This window comes from Schistocerca cancellata, chromosome 2, assembly GCF_023864275.1.
Source record: "Schistocerca cancellata isolate TAMUIC-IGC-003103 chromosome 2, iqSchCanc2.1, whole genome shotgun sequence".
NCBI classification, from domain to species: domain Eukaryota; kingdom Metazoa; phylum Arthropoda; class Insecta; order Orthoptera; family Acrididae; genus Schistocerca; species Schistocerca cancellata.
In genome coordinates this window covers 945399561-945424364 of record NC_064627.1, presented here as the reverse complement: position 1 = coordinate 945424364, position 24804 = coordinate 945399561, and the positions used below count along the sequence as shown (strand labels likewise).

The window sequence follows — 24804 nt, the reverse complement described above, 5'->3', positions numbered from 1 at the left end:
GATTCTTTGTTAATATTTACTCTTGTTTTGCTGAAGCAGTTTGTTCACGTGTTACTGAATGTTTGTTGACCAAGTGCTACATATATTTGTGTAAGTATATATCCTTTAATGTGCAATAAATACGAACTATGCCACGCATCAAGAAAGTCAATAAAAGGGAATTCCATGGTAACCAGTTCACAAACGAAGCAAGCCACACTGTTGAAAGTAACCTATGTATCAGTTATTCAGGGAAGAAACTCCCACATGGCAGACCTCCTGGTGATTCAAATTTTTGTGTTAACAATGACACTGTTTGTAGTGGATTTGCTGTTGTTGATTTGGGCATCTTATCTTCTTTGATAAAGGAAGTGGCGAAATGAAAACAATGTGATGGCGTAGGCTGTCCAGAAATAACAACAAAGTAGCAGGAAGGGTTTAGTTGTTCTGTGTAGATCCTGCAATAAATCTACCTTGAAAATGAATTTGAACATTGTACAAATTCATATGATGTGAATTTGAAGTTAGTGTATGCAATGCGTGCAATAGGTTTTGTGGTTTGATGGACCTTCCCTTCATCCCAGTAGGTTCAACAAGTACATACAAATACTTTTAGATGCCTTGTCGGTTGTGTCTAAAGCATCTATGAAATGTGCAGTAGAAGAAACTGTGAACGTTAGTGGAACCAGGGGCATTGGTGTTGCACTTGATGGGACACGGCAATGTCAAGAACATCGTTCCTTGGATGGTGTTGTAAGTGCTACTTCTCTGGTGAATGGAAAAGTTGTTGATGTTGAGTGCTTATCTAAGTACTGCCACACCTGCCGTGGAAACACTGAAGAACATATTGAACATCAGTGTTCTAAGAATTATGATGGTTACAGTGGAGATATGGAGTGTGATGGAGCTCTAAAAATATTTCAGAGTCTGGTGTCTGTTTATAACATTAAATATGCAAAGTACCTAGTCAATAGGGACTCTAAAGCTTTCAATAAAATTAATGAGTTCAATGTTTATGGTGATACGTTGGTAAGGAAACTCCAGTGTTGTGGACATGGGCAAAAGAGGATGGGTGCTAGAGTGAGGAAGCTAAGAAGAGAAATGAAAGTTTCTATCTGATGGAAAATATCTGTTTGGCCGAGGAAGATTGGCAGAAACTGAAATAGACCTTCTTCAGTTATTATGGATTGGCCATTAGACGAACTGCACCTCTGAATAATGTCACAGCAATGAGAAAAGCTGTATGGGCCAACTACTTTCATACGTTGTCCACAAATGACCACCCTGTTCAGACTTTGCCCTAAAGGAGCAGATTCTTGGTGTGGTTGCCAAAAAGCAAAATAAAGTGGTCAAATATACCATCATAAGCATTCTCTTCCTGAGCCTGTTAGGAATGAAATAAAACCAATTTTTAGAGACCTGAGTGACCCTGTTTTGCTTAGTGTCTTCATGGGGGCACTTGGAACACAAATGAAAGTTTAAATGGTCTACCTTATGGGAGACCCTCTTTCACATTACATTTATTTAACCATTTTATATGAGAAAGATTACCCAAGAATGTTGTTGTAGGACTAAATACATTAAAAGTTGATGTTCTAGATGCAGTGATATGTTTCAATGATGGAGTGATAGGAAGGTTGGAAGTCCTGAGAAATCTAGGCATAAAATGTGGCTCTAATATGGAAGATCAATTGTTTGCATGTGACAGACAATGGGTGCATGAAGCTGAAAGATTCACTCTTCAAGTTACCAAAGAAGCAAGAAGTGCTAAAAAGAGTTCCAAGAGGAAGCTTGAAGATGAAGAAATGCTGCAGGATGAATACTATGCTTCAGGAATGTTCTGAGGCACAGTTTAATTCGCCTCGTATCTTCATTCACAATTTCCCACAAGTTGTATTTTTCAGAATCCAGGTACAAATATTTCCTAAAGTTTATAAAGCAGTGCTGTAATTTTTTCCTGTAACTTGCAATAGTCCTTTCTTGTGTAGTAAACATAAGCTTTATTGCGGAATCAACTACATTATAGAAAAAATAACATTTTTATTAGGAAAAATTACAAAAATTAAAATGTAATATGTTATATTTTTTATCCTTGTAATTAAATAGGTCTAGTACCTCAGCCATCATGTCATGCATATCTGGTAAAAATTTGGTCTCCTTCAAATGTATTACATTGGATTAAATAGTACCTCGATTTGAGGGAGCATTTTGGGGAAAAAATGCATAAATTTCTTTGTAATATTTTTAATAATCCTAAGCCGGTTCAAAAATATTCAAAATACTTCTAATTTGTTTATAAAGTGTGCTGCATTACCTGATGTCAACAAAAATTTGTAAGACATATGCATTATAAACAATGCCTGAAAGAAATAGGTGTTGAATTTTACATAGTGTTGAGCCGGAAAAGTACCCTGTGTCCTGAATAAAGGTGCTTGCTGCACCTTAATACACTTCGCTGCCTGAGTGACATCAGCTGGGGTGCAGATCGCACTATCCTTCTGCCACTGTACAAAGTCCTGAGACAATCCTGTAGTGATTATGATAGTCTGGCATACGGTTTGGCATCGCCCTGAGCATTGCAGATAGTGGATCCACTGCGGGATTTGACTTGCGACAGGAGCCTTTCAAATTAGCCCTCTGAACCTCTTAATCGTGGAGGCTGGTGTCCATCCAATGTCTATCAGGTGCCAACAACAGCTTGTCATTTATGCTATCCATGTTCACAGCTCCTTAAGCATCCAAACTACCATCTTCTCTTTTGAAACACGTTAACCCATCTCCCGCAATGGTGGCCCCAATCAGGGATCATGATTGCAATCGCATCTGGTCTATCCTCACTGAACGCCTGTTGTTTCCTCTTCCACCTCTCCTCTGGACTCACTCCTTCCCTCAGCCACACCTTCGTCTTGATCTATCGTAAGGTAAAGGCTCGGTTCAGTCGGGAGCCCTCTGCCATCAATTTTTCTCCATCCTTTGTGCATCCCAGCATTCAGAAGTAGACTATACTGATGGCTGACGTTTGCTGATCATATAGGCTTTGCTTATATTCATGCAGGCTATACTGAACTGCACTCCTTGCTGATGGTTGTACTGTTTTTATTGAGGAGTTGGTAGCCATCTTTTGTGCTCTTGGTATATCAATTCCTGCACTGGTGGGCCCTTTTCATCTGCAGCAGACTCCTTGAGCAGTTTGCAAGCCCTCAACTAGTGCTACCCTTGCCACCCTTTGGTAGTTGCTATGCAGGATTCCCTGTATGCCATTGAACAGTGTGGACGTTCAGTGACCTATGTGTGGACCCTGAGCCATGTCAGGATCCTGGGGAATGAATTCGTTGATAGCCTGACCAAACTGGCTACCAGTAAACTGGCTCTTGAGATAAGTATTCTGGAAACAGACCTCTGATTGGTGTTATGTCATCAAGTTTTAGGTGCTTGAGATATGGAATGGCTTATTCTGATTTCACCAAACAAACTGCGGGTCATAATGATAAAGGAGACTAGAAAACTGTGGAGGTCCTTCATGCAGGCCTCTTGCAAGGATTCTACTGCCCATTGCCGGCTCTGCATTGGCCATAATTGGCTGACTCGTGGTCAGCTCCTCCGTAGTAAGAACTCGCCCCACAGTTGTTGTGGTGCCTGTTTGACGGTAGTCTACATTTTGCTGGACTGTCTCAACCTAGCCACCCTGTGGCCGGACCCTTAACCTCTCTCTCACCACCCCTGTTGTTAGAAACTGATGCCCCAGTGGCTGACTTAGTTTAACTTTTATCCATGAAACAGGCTTTTACCACTCTCTTTAAGGGAGGGCTGCTCATTGAGGGGTTGGCAGAACTCTGTTGCCTCCTCTGCCCAGTGTGTTGCAGCTGCTTGGGCTCAAGGATGCAGCCTGATCCTCATCCTATTTTCTCTTTTCTCCTCCTCCTCCTCCTCCCTCCCTCCCTCCCTCCCTCCCTCCCTCCCTTCCCCTCTGCATCATGTGATCTGTTAGACATGTTCATCTTTTGTCTCTCTGTGCTCTGTGCTTCTCTTGCCCTGTCTGTTTTGCTAGTCTTTCCAAGGCAGTCTCAGAGTAGAGTGCCTCCAGTAAGTGGCGGGAGCTGGGGTATTTATGTTCCCTCATTGCCCTCTGCTTTCAGGGGCTTCTGGCTGCTCCCTAGGTGGAGCACTTTGCATCCCTTTTTTTCCTCTGTCTCCCTTTCTTCTTTTTGTCTGTTACCTCAGCTTCGCTGACATTGGTTGACCTTTTGGGGTTTTCCCCCCCTAGGTTTTGCGCAGTACGCTATCTCTGATCCACATGCATATAGAACTGTTTGTTAGAGGACAAAGGTACTGATAACCTATTAGTTTGGACCCTCTAAGCATCCAGCCAACCATGAGGTGACTTTGTGAACTAATTTTTTTCTTTTTTTGTTTTCTAGTTAGTTACTAGGGATATGTGTGAGATTTTGTTATGGTTATGTCTATGTTGGTGTTGCTTTTATGAGAGGCTTGCAGGAAACAGTTTAGGTAATAGGTTAAAGAATTTTCAGATGAATTCTTATTTGCAATGTCAGTGGAACTTTAGAATATCTAATTCAGTCTATAAGTAAAACAGTGGTGTTATGTGGTGTAATATCTTTATTGTTTTGGAAATTTTGTGGTTTGTGGAGATGTAGTGGTGCAGTCTTGTAAAATGCAGTGGCAGTAAATGAGTGAGCATTTGTGTATATGACACCCACTGTGGCATTTAACTTTAAGATTATTCTTTGTAAAAGACGTTTTCTGTGTCTATTAAGCCATTAAAAATGAGGGATTTGAGGAAGTACTGATCTCCACTGTCGAGTTAACTGCTGTGCCAGACTGGGCAAGTCACTGTATACCTCACAAAATGAATACTCACAGTCCCCCAAAGTCATGCCAGTACACTCAGTGGGAGAAACAGTGACCTGTGACATCTCAGGACCTACTTTCCGCTGGCCGAAGTGGCCGTGCGGTTAAAGGCGCTGCAGTCTGGAACCGCAAGACTGCTACGGTCGCAGGTTCGAATCCTGCCTCGGGCATGGATGTTTGTGATGTCCTTAGGTTAGTTAGGTTTAACTAGTTCTAAGTTCTAGGGGACTAATGACCTCAGAAGTTGAGTCCCATAGTGCTCAGAGCCAACCTACTTTCCAGTTACGTGCCACTATCACCAGAGCTACCACCCTAAACACAAAGTATACATTAATTTACCGACCATACCTACCTTTTGAGATCCTGCCCAAGGAAAACCTAACCTACACAAATGGCACACTACACCCAATATTTCCTGGTTCCATAGATCAGATGATAGCAGCATAAAATTGCCACATGAGGATGGAACACATGCTCAATCATGTGAAAAAATATTGGACTAAATATCGCCACTGACTCATCACCTTAGGGACTAACACAACAGCTGCCTGTGTAATTCTGATAAGTACTGTGTACTGCCAACTCGGACATAGTTACCCAAATCCCACCCTCACTTTTCTTTAACCTGCCCCACTCCGAGGGGGCTCGCCACTCTTTGGTGGGTTCGTACTTGGCTACCACAGGGCCCCAGTGTTTGTAGCATTTTTTCTCTTCTGTGCTGCATGTCTATCCTCTCGCTATTCTTTTTCCCCTCCCTTGGGGAATATGTCTGGAGCATTATTGGGAATGTTCTGCATTGTCTGTTGCTGACGCAAGAACAGTCTCGCCTTTGTTTTCTGCTCCCTTTTCCTTTCTTTGTTTCCCTTCTCCTCTCATTTCTCTGCTTCGGTGTTTGAGGTTCCTCTTTCTTCTTCCTCCCTGTGTGTGCATGGAGGTGGGCCCACACATCTGACGTGATTGGGTAATGCGTAATTCTCAGCCCTGGGTTGACAGGTAGGGACTGCATGTACCCCCTAGTACAGGCCAGGCCCATGGTGGGGTGAGAGCCTGATTTGCAACCTTCCCAAACTGCCGACTGGTCCCTCTCAGTTGTTCAGGAGGTGTGACCTGAGGTGTGAACAACCACCTAAGGTGGGTGTGCCACCTTGTGAAGGGGGCCCCAGTTGGAAGGAGTGCACTATTGAGACACTGGCAACCATGGGGAATTTCTTGCAATGAGTCAATCATCTTCACAAGCATCATCTACGAAACGAAAGCATAATGAGGCTAGTGATTCAAAGACACTCCCCACTGCACCACGGTTCCTCATGGTCTCATATACTGAAGACTGTTAGTCCTTTTCCATGGTAAATCAGTTTATTATTCAGAAAGGTGTTGATGGAATTGCCAGCCCTGTGAAATGCTGCTCTTGTTTGCAGAATGGCACTTTGCTTTTGGAGACTACTTCTGATTCTCAAGCACAACTGCTTCCTGCTTCACTTCTCCATGGCTACCCTTGCTTTTGGAGACTACTTCTGATTCTCAAGCACAACAACTGCTTGCTGCTTTGCTTCTCCACAGCTACCCTATTCATGTCGAGGCCCATAGAACTTTGAATTCTTTCCATGGTGTCATATACACCAGGCTGCTTGATGGTCTGAGGCCAAAATAGTCTTACATCTCTGATCAGGGTGTCATTGGCATCCATCGTGTAATGGAGATCCAGGTAATGGAGAAAGTGCCTTATCCAGTTGCTTGTCAGTTACTGGCTAGTCAGAAACTTGCGTTCTCTCGTCTGGCACCTATAGTTGTGTTCTTGTTACCAGTCGCTCCTTGAAGGACATGGCCATGCAGACATGCGACCTCCAATTCCACTCTGAGGTTGTGAAATTGCCCAGTGTCAAGGTAGCATTGCCATCCCCCTGCCCAGCTGTGCAACAAGCCTCTCCCCTTCCTCTGTCCCTCCAGCCAAACATCAGAGTCTTCCTCTAACCGGAAAGGCTTGAATAAGTCCACCAAAGACAAATGGTCTTCTCCTTCGCTGACCTGAGGATCCTCTTCGATGGTGTTGCCAAGTGATACCTTAGCCTGGCCGGCCTCTGTCTCGCCAGTGCGCACCACCAACTGTTTTTCAGCATTGGACTCCACAGACCAACAGCACAAGCATGCTGATGTTTCTATGGACCCTATAGAACAGGATCCTCATGCTTCTGTGCCATGTAGTAGCGACTCTACACAGGCTGTCATTTGGCAGCCACTGAGGTGAAATCCCTACATCTCTTCGTTCAATCCCACAAAGAGGATTTATGGGTGCTTTAAGCATCACAGCGTCCCCTTGTACTGCCTTCAGGAAACAAAATTGTGTCCTCAAGACCGCTTAGAGCTCTCAAATTTCTTACCGGTTCATTTTGGCTTTCCCCCTGAGGTCAGCATTCCCATCTCATGGGGGCATCATGCTGCTCATACCGGATGGCATTCATAGTCACCCCATTACCCTGACTAGCCATCTTCAAGCTTTTGCAGTTTGCCTTTTCCTTCCCCACCTGCCTTTTTCCCGCTGTACCATTTGTGTCCCTCCGTCATTTGATGTCACCAAGGCAGACTTCCTTTAGCTTATTGGTCAGCTGCCTCCCCCAATCTTGCTACTCGGTGACTTTAATGCGCATCATCCCCTTTGGGATTCTCCCAGGACCTGTCAGAGAGGTGCCCTCTGTGCTGACCTTCTTAACCAACTTAATCTCTTCTGCCTTAACATTTGAACCTATCCTTTTGCACTGCCCAGCTTGCCCATTGTCTCGAGTGATCTGTTCTTTCTGACACCTACTCGAGCGACCATTTCCTGTGTGCTATCCATTTGTTGACCCTAACCCCATCCCGTGTACACCCAGATGGCAGCTTACTAAGGCTGACTGGCAGCTTTACTCCTCCCTGGCGACCTTCGAAGAACACGATTTCCCCAGTTGTGATGACCAAGTGGACTATCTCATTAGCATTATCCTTCCTGTTGCAGAACATTCCATTCCTCGTGTTTCCTCTTTACCACGTCGTGTCCCAGTCCCTAGGTGGACTGAGGCATGCTGCAACGCAGTTCACGCAAGGAGACGTGCTCTCTGCGTTTTTAAGTCATCCTACAATGGCAAACTTCATTCATTATAAACAGATGCGTGCAAAATGTCATTGCGTTCTTCAGAATATCCAAAGAACTAGCTGGATTTCATTCACTAGTTCCTTTTAGCAATTCCACCCCTTCCTCTGTCATGGGGACGAACCTCCTACTGCTCTCTCGGACCAAGATCCATTACCCAATTTCGGGCCTGACAGTAGCAGACGATGTCATTGTGGACCCTATTGCTATCTCCAACACCTTGGGCCACCATTTTGCAGAAGTTTTGAGCTCTTCCCACTATCACCATGCCTTCCTCCATCAGAAACAGGCGGAGGAGGTGTGGGCGATACCCTTCTCTTTTCCAAATCGTGAGTGCTACTGTGCCACTTTTACTGTGAGTGAGTTAGATCATGCTCTCAGTTCATCCCAATCCTCTGCCCAGTGCCAGACACCATCAACTTTCAGATGTTGCATCACCTTTCTCTTGCAGGCAAGCACATTCTGCTTAACACATACAACTGCATCTGGACAGAGGGCACATTTCCTGGAAGCTGACGTGAAGCCACCATCATACCCATTCCTAAGCCCAGTAAGGACAAAAACCTTCTTTCTAGCTACTGCCCCATCTGTCTTACCAGCTGCATTTGCAAGGTGACTGATCGTATTATTCATGCCTGGCTGGTATGGTGGCTAGAGTCTCGCAATTTACTGACGAATGCACAGTGTGGATTTAGAGTGCGGTGCTCTGCAGTTGACCATCTCGTTACTTTGTCCGCCCATGTCATGAGTGGTTGTCTATGGAAATCAGACTGTGGCCGTATTTTTCGATTTGGAAAAGGCCCAAGACTCCTGCGGGGAACTGGTATCATCTTTACTCTTTACACGTCGGTCTTCCGTGGCTGCTTGCCTTTTCAGGAATTTTTAAAAGACTGAGTTTTCAAAGTGTGTGTGGGTTCTGCCTTGTCAGACGCCTTTATCCAGGAAAACGATGTGCCTCGGGGTTCCGTCCTGAGTGTCGTCCTCTTTCCTGTTAGCATTAACCCTATAATGGCCTGCCTCCTGCTGGGTATCTCCGGCCCCTTTTTTGTTGACAATTTTGCCATCTATTGCAGTTTTCCTTGGACCTGTCCCACTGAGTGGCATCTTCAGCAGTGTCTTGATCCTCTTTACTCCTGGAGCATTGACAGTGGCTTCTGTTTTTCCACTGACAAAATCGTCCGTATGAATTTCCGGCAGCGCAAATGGTTTTTCGCACATCTTTACATCGTGGACCTGTTGCCCTTCCATTTGTTGAAACTATGAAGTTCCTGTGGCTCATAGTCGATAGGAAACTCTCTTGGTCCTCCCATGTGTCTTACCTGGCAGCATGCTGTACGTGGTTCCTCAATGTCCTATGTATCCTCAATGGTACGTCCTTGGGAGCTGATCGAACCACTTTCCTCTGTTTGTACCAGTTCCTTGTCCTTTCAAAACTCAACTGTTCGTGCTTCATTTATGCATCTGCATGTCCATCCCTCTTACGCCATCTCAACACCATCCACAATCACGGCATCCATTTGGCCACAGGCACCTTTTACACTAGCCTGGTTTAGAGTCTGTATGCTGAAGCTGCTGAACTACCGCTGTGACTTTCTCCTCAGCAGGTATGTATGCAGTTTGTCTGCCATGCATGGCCACCCATCCTATGCCTTCTTCGTTGATTCCTTTGATTGCCAGAATGGGGGCATGTCCGTCTTCTGTTACCTCATGGAGTCCATATTCGGCTTAACTTCACACTACCTGCAACTTTCCCCGGTGGGTGTGAGCGCTTCACCGCCTTGGATTCGTGTGGAAATCTGAGTTCACCTTGGCTTTCATTTGCTTCCTAAGGACATTACTCCAGCCTTGATCTATCGCCTTCAGTTTTACAACCTTCGCATGGATCTTCACGATAGTACCTTTGTATACACTGATGGCTCTCGGACTGATGTGGGTTCAGGTGTGCCTTTGTCATTGGCAACCGTTTCTTTCGATATTGGCTACCAGCACACTACTCAGTATTTACAACCGAGCTCTTCGCCCTGTATCAGGCCATGGAGTACATCCGGTGACACAGACTTTTCAATTGTCCTCTACTCAGATTCACTCAGTGTCCTTCAAAGTCTATGTGCACTGTACGCTGCCCATCCCTTTGTGCAGCAGGTCCAGGAAAACTGTCACTTGCTCTCTCATGGTGGACCCAATGTGATTTTTCTTTGGGTTCCTGGTCATGTCGGTCTACCAGGAAATGAGGCTGCTGACGCTGCTTTCAAGGCTGCAGTCCTCGTACCTCAGCCCACAAGTTCCTATATTCCCTCTGATGATCTCTGTGTTGCCATCTGTCAGGAGGTGGTGTCCCTTTGGCAATGCCAATGGCCCTCCCTTCAGTGAATAAGTTGCAGCTTATTAAGCCTCTCCCAGCGGCTTGGACGACCGCCACTTGGCCCTCCCACCTGGAGGAGGTCATGTTAACTAGGCTGCGTATTGGGCACTGCCTTTTTGCCATCGCCATTTGATTAGTAGTGCTACCTCGCCACTATGGCACATTGTGTTCAAGTTTTAACTATCCACCACTTCCTGATGGAATGCCCTCGTTTTTTTTTAAACCGTTTACGTTCCTGGTTGGGTTTGCTGTCTGAGTTGTCGGCCGTTTTAGCAAATAATGCGTGGGCTGTCGACTTGGGACTGACGTATAGTAGTATTTTAACTCCTCTCTGTCTGTGTGTTCTATAGTTATTGCTTGGGTGCGTACGACTCTAGTTGTTTTTTGTGCCCTAAGACAAAACAAAACCAAACCTTTAACCTGTGGGTCTGTGGTGGTTGTGTCGGCACCAGTGAATACGTGACTCAACCTCGGTGTGTGCAGTAAAATTGTGCAGAAAGGGAAGAAACAAACTCAATGTTTGTTCATCACAAGAGTGATAGTTTAGAGAATGTCATACATAAAGGGAAGAAAAAGAAACAAATTGAAAAGTTATGAAAAAGTGTTATTTTTTATGCAGTAAAATGTAAAGTGTAGAAACAATTATGGAAAAAATCAATGTCTCTGCTGCAGCCAAATTTTTAAGCAGTAATCTGGAGGTCTCGATTAATCTAAGGAGAGAGGAAATGTAGCAGCATAGAACTTTAGTGGCAAAAAAACCAGCCCAGAACTGTAACAGTGCCGCAGCCAATCTGCCAGTCAGACATTGCCCCTGCCAATACACTAAGTGAGTGAAAGCTACCACTTATGTACCACTGTGCCCTTGTGCCAGTAACTTGGCAGAGGAATGGACTTCAAGATGCAAAAGCCTGTCTAGCTGTCCTTGCTAGATCTTCAAATAGGAAACATTACCGTAGGACACAATCTGATGTGCCTATTTCACCAGTCAGAGCTGGTCGTTACCATCTTGCCAATTCTATTCACATAACGTAGGATATGGTCAGTGTTCAGAAAGGTAGTGTACCAGCCCCTACTTGGCTCAGAATTTATCTCAAGCCTTCTCCTTTCTGTGCCTGAGGAATTCCGTCTCTGCTGTCACTCTGAAAGTAAGGAAGTCTTTATTACTGACAGATTTGTGGCTGGTTCCCCAGGAATTTCATGTATTTTTCTCATATTGTTTTTTTCATATTTGCAGATCCAGGGGGCATATGTTCATAATGTGTTTAGCACATCTGTGGATGTGGTGAAGGCTCCAATCATAACTTGGGTGCCTAAATGCTGGCACAGTAGCCTACAGTTAGTTAATACAGGGTTATGGTACAGTCTAATTATGTTCAGAGGCAAATGAAACCTCCTTTGTCGCACATTATAACTTCATTAATTATACATCTCCCTTTCCTTGCTAAATATTCTGTGTGGATATTGAATGTGCAGTGTTTGTCCAACTGCCTATGTAACTAGCTGCTGATCGAACACTTTCAAATTATCACCTAATTTATTTTAATGGATGGATCCCTAATAAATTTTCCATTTAGTAGCATATATATTGAGTTTTGTGGTGTCGCCTTGAATCACAGCTGCGAACACCACTTGTGTATGATTCTAAGAGTTTGCCACAATTATTTTCTAGCAAATCACAACTCTTGGTGTAAACTAAGAGTAACAAGTCACCAACTTTTGCAACAACTCCTAACAATTTGTAACTGTTTTGTAATCTATCCAGACGTCCATATTTTTTTTATCTGCAATGTTTATTAATTTTCTCACCTCATTAATTGCATTCTCAGTACATTTACTCTTCCTGAATCCACATTGGCCTTTTAATACCATTAGAATCATGTATCATTTTAATATTCTGATTAGTGCTTTTCCAAAATCTTTCCATGTACATCTGTTGTTACACTGTGCTTTTCACCTGTATAGGTACTCACCTACATGCAAAGAAAGGGAACTCATGAGCAAACTGATGGCCACATCCCATGCTTTACTTAAACCACAGCCTTGCAGTATTTGCGTATTTGTTAGATATACTACATGCCACATTCAAACAGTATGCAATAAACATCATAGTTGCAGCATTCTAGATTATCTTTCGCGCAGCATAATAGACTTTTTAGTTTAATTGGAAGCCACAATTTCAAGGTATTCTTCTGACCATCCCAGAAATGGCACCAGCGTTTGAAAGGTTGAAGATTCTTTCTTCTTCCTTGTTCTTGTTTCTCACTGCAACTGGTGTTGACTTGTAGTGCTCACTCAACTTGTTTTTCTGAGTACCCATTCTTTTTTACAACTTATCTCAGGTATTGCAATTCTTCACGGAAACTGTCCTAGCCCGACACCAAATGTGTGTTCTCTGGACGAAAGTTCGGCACACGAACTTCTGAGATTCTTCTGTTGCTTAATGGTGCCAGGAAACAATTGCTAGGATGATGCAAAACATGTTATGTTAACAGTTCTGTTGAATTCCAAACAGGAAACAACAGAGATGGACAAAATACAATACCATTGTGTTAGAATCTGCAGTGGAGTAACACCAGTTTTATGTCCAAAACAACTTGTTTTGGTACAAATGAGCCCTTGCTTAATAAATCAATTGAGACTACTTTCATGGAACGCTGCTGTGCCATGTGCTGTGTATGCACTTACACACCCTCTCATCAGAAGTGGCTGCATAGTATGTGCACCAGATTAAAAAAAGAGTACTGTGTTTTCCAGTATGCGGACTTAGCTCTGATTTTCTTATCTGAGGGAAAAAGTGGAAAGTTTCAGTCCATTATACCATAAAAATTCAGTGTTCTTGGGTACAGCAAAATCCCTCTTTGTGTTTGGCACTAGTTTGTGGAAGATAAATTTGTTAGGGAGAATCTAAATTCCTAAGCCTCCAGTACCTGGCAATTAGCTGACAAGAGCTTCTTTGGCCCAGTTGCTGTTTCTCCATTGAATCAAAAGTGTGCTACTGAGTAGTAAACAGCACTTATTGTAGGCACTGCATGGGATGTACCAGTATTTTGGAATTCCTTTTTCTCAGCTACTAGTTGCCTGCAAAATCCATCTGCTCCCCAGGCACCAAACATTAACAATGCATTCAGTAGTTACCAACTGTGGTTCAAATATTCGCTGATTGAAAATAACATATCAGCCGTTAGTAGCTGTCATATTCATTTAGCCTAATCCACGAGCAGAATAGTCATATGCTTCCCTCAGAGGCAACTTGAAAGAGATCCTGATGATGTCTTACTCATTAAGTGTACTGCCAGCTCTCAAAACCCTGTCGCTATGACAGGATGACATTCATCTCCTGAATATAATGCATATGGTAATTTGAACTGCAGCAGTATGGAAAGTCTGTGAACTTTATTGGGATACCTGGATGCCAAAGCATCCAACAAAATGACTGGATCTCCTTGCAAGGTATGCAAGAATTAGTAGGCTGTTACTTTATCCCAGATTTCAGTGCATGCAACTACGTCATTGAAGTTGAATGAGGGCTAGAATTTATGGAAAGAAAGAATGGGAAAAAAGTGAGCCAGAGTTGTTACCAGTACTGTAAGCTACAACCTGCTACCTTGACAAGAGGATTGTGATCCACAGATTGGATATGCCATAGACAGTGCCTGATCTCCATCTGAAAGGCGTTCTTCTGTCATGAAAACTTAGGTCGGCGTTCTTCTGTCACGAAAACTTAGGTCGGCGTTCTTCTGTCACGAAAACTTAGGTCGGCGTTCTTCTGTCACGAAAACTTAGGTTGGCGTTCTTCTGTCACGAAAACTTAGGTCTTTTTGCAGGATATGTCTTAGGAGCTGCCTAACTTGTTCATGTGACTCAATATCAGAGAATGAGATTTCAAGCACCTGTTTTTGTGTGAACAGTATTGTAACTAATAAAAACTTTGTACAAGAGACTAAGCAAACCAAAGTACTAGTTTTCCACAAGATATTACCAATATCTTCAAGTATGTCTTGTGAGGTTGTTACCGTATTTACTCGAATCAAAGCCACACGTGAAAAATGAGACTGGAAATCAAGGGAAAAAAAATCCCGAATCTAAGCCGCACCTGCAATTTGAGACTCGAAATTCAAGGGGCCACAAAAGTTTTAGACCCTACATCCAAATCGAAACAAAGTTGGCCCATTGTAACATGAGACACAGTTTAGGCCGAATGGATGAAGATACAGCTATAGTAGTTTCGTTTGAGTTGTAACCTTAGTAGTTAAGCTTTACCAGGTAGCCATTGCTATGCGTCAGGTGGTCCGTCCGTATTTATACGGGTACCCTTCGTTCTTCACGTGCTACGTCTGGTTTGAATCGGTTGCTTGTTTTGTCTTTGATCTGATAAGTGCCATTCTTTTTGTTATAGGTGTTTACGTCACTCTAAGCCGAAAATGCATTATTGTCTTGTGTCATGAATTGTTTGTCACATTCTAATGATGAGTGTTTAGACCTGTCGCCGCTCGCGGCGTGGCTCGCTTTTGTGCGCGCTACCGCCACTTACAATAAAAAAGAATAATTGTCTCATTAGCTAAACAGTGGCAAGAGACTGCTATTTGTTGTTACTTACACTGCTGCTTTCTTTGATAATGATCAACAAGAACCAAATAATAGACTGCGTATGATAGATGATGATCTGAACGAGAGTTAGCGAAAGTTTTTCTCCGTTTGAAAATCTTTGCAGATGCCTCTTTAGTACATTACATTCTGCACAGAAATTAGTCATCTTAGATTTAAAAATCTAGTCAGTTGCCGTGCTTCATTTCTGATTGTATCGCTATTCAGCATAAGAATTAGACTTGGTCACTGTTTCTATACAGTGTATCGATACGTGCAACTGTTTCAGTGTTTCGGAAGGGCTACGGATCACTGTTTCGAAACAGTGGTGTTTCATTCCACCCCTGTCTCTGATAACTGGGCCAGATTCGGTCTCGAGCCAGACACAGAAACTGTATCGTTGTTTCAAAATAAGGCTGTTTCAGTCCACCCGTGCTTGGAACGGACTAATTGTATCGAAACAGTGATGTTTCATTCCCCTCTGTGTCGGACGAAATTCGGGCTCGGCACAGGTACTGAAACACATTTAACATACCACTTCATGAAACACTTTCAAGAGTGTCAAAATCTTTTTGACAAGCAATAGCATGAAGCTTAAGATATCCGAAAATAAAGCTTCGTTTCTAGCTGACTTGTCATATTCCGAAATGGCGTAACATATGCTTTATAAACACTAACCAAGCAATAAAACAATGCATACTATTCACATTCAAAATAATAAATATGTGAAAATCATTCAGTTAAATTACACTTTTTGGTAACATACGCTTCTCTGTTCATGTAAGAAACGGAAGTAAGCCTACAACATTTTGAATAAAGAAAGGCGTAGAGTGACAGTTATTAGACATATACGAGGGCAGTTCAATAAGTAATGCAACATATTTTTTTTCTCGGTCAATTTTGGTTGAAAAAACCGGAAATTTCTTGTGGAATATTTTCAAACATTCCCGCTTCGTCTCGTATAGTTTCATTGTCTTCCGACAGGTGGCAGCGCTGTACGGAGCTGTTAAAATGGCGTCTGTAACGGATGTGCGTTGCAAACAACGGGCAGTGATCGAGTTTCTTTTGGCGGAAAACCAGGGCATCTCAGATATTCATAGGCGCTTGCAGAATGTCTGCGGTGATCTGGCAGTGGACAAAAGCACGGTGAGTCGTTGGGCAAAGCGTGTGTCATCATCGCCGCAAGGTCAAGCAAGACTGTCTGATCTCCCGCGTGCGGGCCGGCCGTGCACAGCTGTAACTCCTGCAATGGCGGAGCGTGCGAACACACTCGTTCGAGATGATCGACGGATCACCATCAAACAACTCAGTGCTCAACTTGACATCTCTGTTGGTAGTGCTGTCACAATTGTTCACCAGTTGGGATATTCAAAGGTTTGTTCCCGTTGGGTCCCTCGTTGTCTAACCGAACACCATAAAGAGCAAAGGAGAACCATCTGTGCGGAATTGCTTGCTCGTCATGTGGCTAAGGGTGACAATTTCTTGTCAAAGATTGTTACAGGCGATGAAACATGGGTTCATCACTTCGATCCTGAAACAAAACGGCAATCAATGGAGTGGCGCCACACCCACTCCCCTACCAAGAAAAAGTTTAAAGCCATACCCTCAGCCGGTAAAGTCATGGTTACAGTCTTCTGGGACGCTGAAGGGGTTATTCTGTTCGATGTCCTTCCCCATGGTCAAACGATCAACTCGTGCTACTCTTCAGAAATTGAAGAAACGACTTCAGCGTGTTCGTAGGCACAAAAATCTGAACGAACTTCTCCTTCTTCATGACAACGCAAGACCTCACACAAGTCTTTGCACCCGAGAGGAGCTCACAAAACTTCAGTGGACTGTTCTTCCTCATGCACCCTACAGCCCCGATCTCGCACCGTCGGATTTCCATATGTTTGGCCCAATGAAGGACGCAATCCGTGGGAGGCACTACGCGGATGATGAAGAAGTTATTGATGCAGTACGACGTTGGCTCCGACAACGACCAGTGGAATGGTACCGTGCAGGCATGCAGGCCCCCATTTCAAGGTGGCGTAAGGCCGTAGCATTGAATGGAGATTACGTTGAAAAATAGTGTTGTGTAGCTAAAAGATTGGGGAATAACCTGGAGTATTTCAATGCTGAATAAAACAACCCCTGTTTCAGAAAAAAAGTGTTGCATTACTTATTGAACTGCCCTCGTACATAAATCTGATGTAGGTATAATTGCAAGCAATCTGTTTGACATATCACTGATAGTGTAATGGTGAACGGGAAGGACTAGGAAGCATGGTGAATTTATAGTAACGGTTCGAAACACCTTGAAAGACAAAATTTTTTTCTGTTATATTTTGTTATTTATTCGAATTATTTGGCGTTATTTGTGAGTCTATAGTCACTGTGCCTATTATCCTCAATGATTCCCTTTGTGTGCATGGCAATTAGCAGGATGGGTATATTACCCATACTAACGGAATGTGGGAATTCCAGTAGCATATCCGTTGTTTCTGCAGTTTGCTCCCACCTCCAGTTCCGTTCATGGTGGCTCTTCTGTCTTCAGCTATGGCTCTCCTCAGCCAATTGAAAAGTATGAAAGCCACACGACACGAAAGCAGCGCATTTTCTGCAGAAATACGAAACTGCCAAGACGCCTAAGTGATAATTTCATACTTTCTGCGATATGATTAGCGCTCTCGCAACTCATTTGTGTTTATGTGGACATACTTATATAGTAGACATTCAAGATGATAAAATGTGTAGGTTTATTAGACTACAAAACACAAACTGTTTCACTGTTTCGAAACAGCGTATCGAAACATTACATTGTACTGTTTCATTTGTTTCGAAACAGTTACGTGTTTCAGTTTGCCCATCTCTAATAAGAATAATACAAATACAAACATGACATGATATGTACATTCTTCCGCCTGTTGTCTCACTCTAGCTTCATAGTTTATTAGGCAGACCGGATTTAAATGAGATAGCAGCAAACACGAAAGAATACATGGCATAATGTTTACATTCGTATTATTCTTATGGTGAAGAGAATACTGCATGTGATTCACGATTCATAAAAGTTCCTATTAGCAACCATATCTTGTCACAGGTAGGAAAAAATTCAGAATGCAGAGTTGGCCATATTGACATACATCCCAAACAGTCTTGCAAGTCAGATTTTCGTAGTAGATTTTTAGTGATGACTTCAAATGCAGTGTGTGTTTTGTTGTCTTCAGTTCGTAGACTGGTTTGATGCAGCTCTCCACGGTTTTTTACCCTGTGCAATGCAGACTAGCAACACTTATCAAATAGGAATGAAAATAACTCTGAAATTTAAAACAAAATTTTATTAGGTTCGTAATACATCTTATACCAAATGTTTCAGTCACGATTCTGAATCACGGTCATTCGATTCTTTGTTGCTCATTTCTTCACACAGTTCATCGTCCTCCGTACCATCTAGTGCATTGGATATCGAACATTTTTTAAATGCTTGTTGCACAGTCTGATTGGAACACACTTCCATGCATCATAAATCCATTGGCTCTCTTGGGACGACGATTCCACACACGCCTAATCCATTCCAGCACCATGTCCTCCGAAAATCGCCCTGTTTCGTTTGCTCGTACAATTACAGTTCTTTGGAAACACTTCCGATATCGGTTAAGTCTTTCGTTGAAAACTATGAATGGAGGTAATTTATGTCCATCTGCTGTGCAAGCAAGCATGACGGGCATCCGCTGTTTTTTCACCCCCCTGATATAAGAACACTTCTTTCTTTCCTTTGGCGTCGACCGTATAATTTGATGGTATGTCAAAGTATACGGGAGTTTGTTCAGCATTTCCTATCTGACCAAGAAGGTATTGCTTTTCTGTGCGCCGCCTAATTATGGAGCGCTGAAATTCCACAAGTTTTTCTTCATAACTTTTCGGCAGCTTCTGTGCAACTGAAGTTCACCTCCGAAGTGAAAAAACACAGCGCTTCATAAACAGATCAGTCCAGCTGCGACTAGCCTTAAATTTCTCGACTTTTTGCTCTCTAGCAGTTTCATCTGCCTAAATTTTTAAAATTTCGGCGTTCACAGGCGGGGATTTCTGACGCTGTTCCTTAACAAATTCATTTAAAATCACTTCTAGTGCATGATATCGGCCACACTTTGGCGCACTAAATGCTTTCCTGCTACGTGAGCATTCAAATAATTTGTGTCTCTGCAGTCGCCATCCCCTGACGTTGCTCTCATCAATCTCGTATCGCAGACCAGCAGCACGATTAGAACTTTGTTCCGCAAAAGAAATAACTCCCCTCTTGGATTTGGCACTATAATGAAAGCGCCTCATTATGTTTCACTAACACCAACAAGCACTTCACAAAATTACCCGAAACAATAGGTGCCGCTACGTGAAATCTTAATGAGCCCCAGTGTATCAACTCGTGCAACAATACTAAAGCCTTGTGAATTGTTGGTACTTTTGTGTAAATAAATTTATTTTTGTTGCTACGAATATTTGTAATGCTGCTACATTCAAAGATGAACAATACGGAACTTCTATTTACTTCGTTGGATAATGTATGAAAATGCTGTGGTCAAAACTCAGGACGGAGGAAAAAAAGCACGCCTTCTACCATTTTTTAAATTTGTTTACTGACGCACAGGTTTTGGCGCCAGTATTCATCATTGTGCCTGCAAAGCATGCCTGTTTTTTGCTTGTGCTGTTTTTCCCGCAGACACGCAGGGTCGGCATCGTTAATAGGATGTGGCAATGTTAGTTGAAGGGGTGGCCGGATGCCACCACCCCGTACCCCCCCCCCTCCCCCGGGAAGGAATTAGTGTACCCCAACTTAGTGTAATTCATGGAATAGTGCAAAGTGTTCAGATGTCTGCGAGCCGTGCAACTGAAGCGAGATGTGGGGACCAGCCCAGTATTCACCTAGGGGGATGAGGAAAACCGCCTAAAAACCACATCCAGGCTGGTAGGCACACTGGCCCTCATCGTTAATCCGCCGGGCGGATTTGATCCAGGGCTGGCGCGCCTACCCGAGTCTAGGAAGCAACGCCTTAGCGCACTCGGCTAACCTGGCAGGTCAAAGCATGCCTGTGTAGCGCTACATATAATAGACGGCAGAAGTTAGTTGTGGTGGCACATACCAACATTTTTCAAAACTTCCACTTACTTTGCTCTCGAATCTAAGCTGCAGGCGGTTTTTATGATTACAAAAACCGGAAAATAGTGCGGCTTAGATTTGAGAAAATACGGTAGATACAGATACAAGTGAGACTACTTTTATAGAGCGCTGCTGTACCATTTGCTGTGTAAGCACTTGCACACCCTCTCATCAGAAGTGGCTGTATAGCATGCACACCAGATTAAAAAAGGGTACTGTGTTTTCCAGTATGTAGACATAAGCTGCGAATTTTTTTTGGTATAATGGATTGAAACTTTTACTTCTTTCTTCAGATAAGAAAAGTGGTGCTCTTAATGTGTAACTGTTGTATTTATAAAGTGTACCAAGTATTTTATTTAATGTCTATTACATTGTTTCAGCTTTGGTACCAGATGCTGTGAAGAAAGAACTCCTACAGAAAATTAAAAATCATTTTTCACAAGCTTTATAAAGTAAGGGCTCATTTGTACCAAAACAGGTTGTTTTGGACATAAAACTGGTGTGCATTGCAGCAGGCAAAAAAGTGTGCTCTGGAAAGAAGTTGTATACTCTAGAAATATCGTCTGAATTGTGCTGATCAGGCAGAAATTGTCAGGCGAATGAATTTAACTTCTGCGGACAACTGCAAAAATGCCATTTACTAGCAAGGAAACTGTCACTATGTTACTGAATACACTTTAGTAATTGTTAGGTATGGAAATTTACAGAAAGTGAATAAAGTGCTGTGTGACTGTAATGGACATTGAAGTTTTTAACTCTCAGCAGATATAAGATGAATTTATGATGAACAGGTTGCCGTGTGCTAGATACAATTGTTTATCTCTAATTTGTATGGGCAATGCACAAGGATACTGTTCATTGCCACTTAGTCTATCTAGATGATTGTTTTTCCTACTAAATATGATTCACAACAATTTGTGAAGCTTTCATGTCAACAGTCATTTGTAAGGTTTTTAATTAATGAGTTTATTGGATGAGTTAAAACATACTTACTGAGAAACTTTTTCTTTTCTGTATTTACTGTGTCTAAGCATTATGGCATGAAAACCCCATTCATTGTGTGTAAAAACCTAGGACTCCATACAATAAATACTATTCCAGGTACTATTGCTTTAGCAAGAGTGTCAATTTGAGTAGCGGTAAAATGGGTAAATTTAATCCAAGCAGCAGCTCTTCCGGAGTGGGTGTTTCAGTGGAAATTGTAAAAGCTTTAATGCAGATAATTAGAACAATCTGTGTTCCACTTGTTATGAACATCAACTATTAGAGAATCCTTTGTGAATACAAAATTGTGGTTCTTCACCAAACACATCGAAGATAAGTTTGGTGAAGTTGCAGCTGTAGAGGTGAGGGAAGTTTTCTATTTTAACCAGGACAACACAAAAATCTGTTTAGTCAGAGGCTCATCAATCTTGCAGTATACTAGTGTTACTCTTCACAAAAAAAATCGAATGTGGCTGCTGGAGCTCACATTTCATTGTGATCTGACACTACAAAACAGTGAAGAACTGCAGGCCAGCTTAACTCACTTAGGTGCTCACCGTGTTTGTCAGATCCAACAAGGACGCTGCCTGTGACTGGTTGAGGTATTGACACATCGGTGTGATGTTAAATCCTACATTTAAAGTACCTAGGATTTGGGCATGTCCTCCCACTGCACCAGTCTTATTTCTGGGAACTGTGGAAGGACAGTGTATGAAGGAATACCAGATTAACAACCACCAATATGCGTGAACTGCTTGGAACAACACTTAACTTTATTCACTGACCTGTCTTCACATTCAAAAAGAGAAAGATACGAGGCGTGTTTAAGTAAGTACTGTTTTGAAATTTAAAAAGACATGCTAAGATATCTCAATAATTCTATTTTTTCATGGAAGCCTGTACCTTAATCTACTCACTGATGCCATTACAGTCTGATTCTTCCTTGTTTACATTGTGTACAGAGTATTTAAGATGCCTCCAATAATCGTGAGTCCCGCCGACTGTGAAGTACGGGCTGTTATAAGATTTCTTAGTGCTAAAGGCCTAAAAGCAATTGATATTCATCATGAAATCTGTGCAGTTTACGGACAAAACATTGTGAATGATGGAATGGTAAGAAAGTGGGTGAGAGCATTTAAAGATGGCCACACACATGTGCATGATGAACAACAGGTTGGGGGTCCTTCGGTCGTTAATGAAAGTTTGGTGCAAGAAGTGGACAATAAGGTGAGGGAAAACACACGCTTTATGATTTCCTCCTTTGCGGGATGACTTTCCTAATGTTTCTCTCAGTGTTTTGTATGGCATTGACCGGCCGGAGTGGCCGTGCGGTTCTAGGCACTACAGTCTGGAGCCGAGTGACCGCTACGGTCCCAGGTTTGAATCCTACCTTGGGCATGGATGTGTGTGATGTCCTTAGGTTAGTTAGGTTTAAGTAGTTCTAAGTTCTAGGGGACTGATGACATCAGAAGTTAATTCCCATAGTGCTCCGAGCCATTTTATATGGCATTGTGACTGAGCACTTGAATTACCGAAAATTGTGCGCACGAAGGGTACCGAAAATGTTGATGGATGTGCACGAAACAAAACGTTTAGACAGTGCATTGACTTTTCTTGAGTGGTACCACGACAATGGTGATGATTTCTTAAGCCAAATTGTTACGGGTGATGAAACATGGGTGGCCTATGTCACACCAGAATCAAAGCAACAGTCCATGGAAGTTGAGCAAGGGCATCGTTTTGCTGCAAGACATTGCCCGTCCGCATCTTTTCAATGGGAAACTCTAGATCATCTTCCGTATAGCCCCAATCTTGCGCCCAGTGACTACCGTCTGTTCCTGCACTTGAAGAAACACCTGTCTTCAAGACAATCTCGAAGTCAAAACAGTGGTGATGCAGTGGTTAACAAGTCAGGCGGCAGACTTCTATGAGGAGGGTATTCAAAAACTGGTACAATGTTAGGAGAAGTGCCTCAGTATTGACAGAAATTATGTAAAAATTAGATTAAGGTACAGGCTTTCGTGTAAAAATAAATTATTGATATATCTTACCATGTCTTTTTTAAATTTCTAAATGGTACATACTTAAAAAACACACCTCGTATTTAAGAATTAAAAATTCTCAGCTCTCTGCCTTATCATGATGCTGCAAGGAAATGTGAGAGTCTCCGCCAGGTCAAAATGAGTTTGTGGTAATAGTAATATTAGATACAACTGCGGCGAAGCCACTAAGTGTTTCTGCTCCAGGTCTTTTCCACAATAAGACAGACTGCCCACCAACGGGTGAAGACATCCCACACTGTCTAAAAACATCATTCATTAGTGAACACCTCTACACCAGTGCAGCAGCAGCAGCAGCAGCAGTCCCAGAATTTCCCAGGAAAGGAAACAGCACAGTGTCCTCTTTCTAGACTGAAGCAGAACTGCAACCTGTCACCAATCAGTGGCAGAAAAAAATGCTAGCAGTTGTGAGAACAGTGCATTGTATGTAGTCAGGAAATTCTTGCAGGAACAAAACCTCAGAGACAATAAGATAAAACCAAAAGTGAAACCTGACTGCAGCTTTGGCTGCCTTTGACCCCATTTAGTTCTAGTGTTAGTTTATGTTGTACACATGGAACACCAGGTAAATCATGAATATCAATTGACATTCTCCTATGGAACTCAAACAGAAACTTACTTCATGGTGTTACTACCTTGGAACTGTATGGCTTTTGTCAACTAGGTGTGCAGTGACAGCTCTTCTCTGTGTGTCTTGTTATCTTTGTGGCAAGAAAAGAAACTAGGCTCTTAGAAAATAAGAATATATTCATAACAAACTATAACACATACAATAAGAACAGTGTGAATGCTAATAGTGCCTGGGAAGTCTGTTCATTTGTACATTCGGATACCTTTAATATGTTGACTGCCACACACATGATCATGGATGCTTCTCTGCCAGGCCAGGGACACTGTGTTAGCTGTGAGGGTCTGCTGTTGCTGCTGATGGGGACATGGAATCAGGTGTGAAGCCTGATGGTGGTAAATATGTTAATACTATGTGACACCTATATTACACCACATGTGGAGATTACATCAAGAGATATAATAGGTCTAGTGAAATAGGTTCTTCCACCACGCTTATTACAGAGCCTCAACTCAAAGCTCATGGCACATTCTCTGCCACAGACCACATAAATTGGTGCCCAGCCCTTGCTCCCTTATTTCATTGGAAAACTTACAATGATCTATGCAACAGTGATAATTTTTCCTGTCTCTTCTTAACCATCAACCAACAGAAAACAAGATCACCTAGAAAAGTTTACTGATTGGTTTTCAGTGCCAAGTTAGTGTTTGAAGTTAATCAACAGAGTGGAAGAGAGAAGAGTAAACCCCTCATTCTTTAAAGAATCAAATTCCCTGTATAAAACAGCTTCAGACATTTGATTAATCCACCAATGAGTTAATGTGCTGAATATTCGACTTTGAGCCTGTGAGAGAGAGAAGTATTGGAAAGGTTGGAAATTATGCTTAAAGATTTTTTTGAAGTCGGTAAGTGCCTCCATTCTCATTTGGCTCAAAGGTGCCTACAAACATTCTTCTGTAATGGTGCAAAAGTGTGGCATGCTGCGACATCATCTACAGGCTTGGCAATGCTTCAGACAGCAAGTTGTTGACACACATGGAAAAAGGTCAGAGCTCAGAAATTTCTGTAAGGTGGTCTAATGATGTCACCTGGGCACCAGATTTCACCACAATTCTGCCCAATATTACTGTGCCCATG

General features: G+C 42.6%; 1 protein-coding gene across 1 annotated transcript in view; it reads left to right on the top strand.

The window, feature by feature from the left end:
• The window catches only part of LOC126162916 (transcription and mRNA export factor ENY2-like), a 41373-nt gene extending 20318 nt beyond the window's left edge, over positions 1–21055 (top strand). Inside the window, exon 3 of the mRNA XM_049919732.1 lies at positions 20436–21055. Coding sequence (XP_049775689.1) covers positions 20436–20506 — 71 coding nt within the window. The 3' untranslated portion in view covers positions 20507–21055. The remainder of the gene's footprint in view (positions 1–20435) is intronic.
• The last annotated feature ends 3749 nt before the right edge of the window (positions 21056–24804 follow it).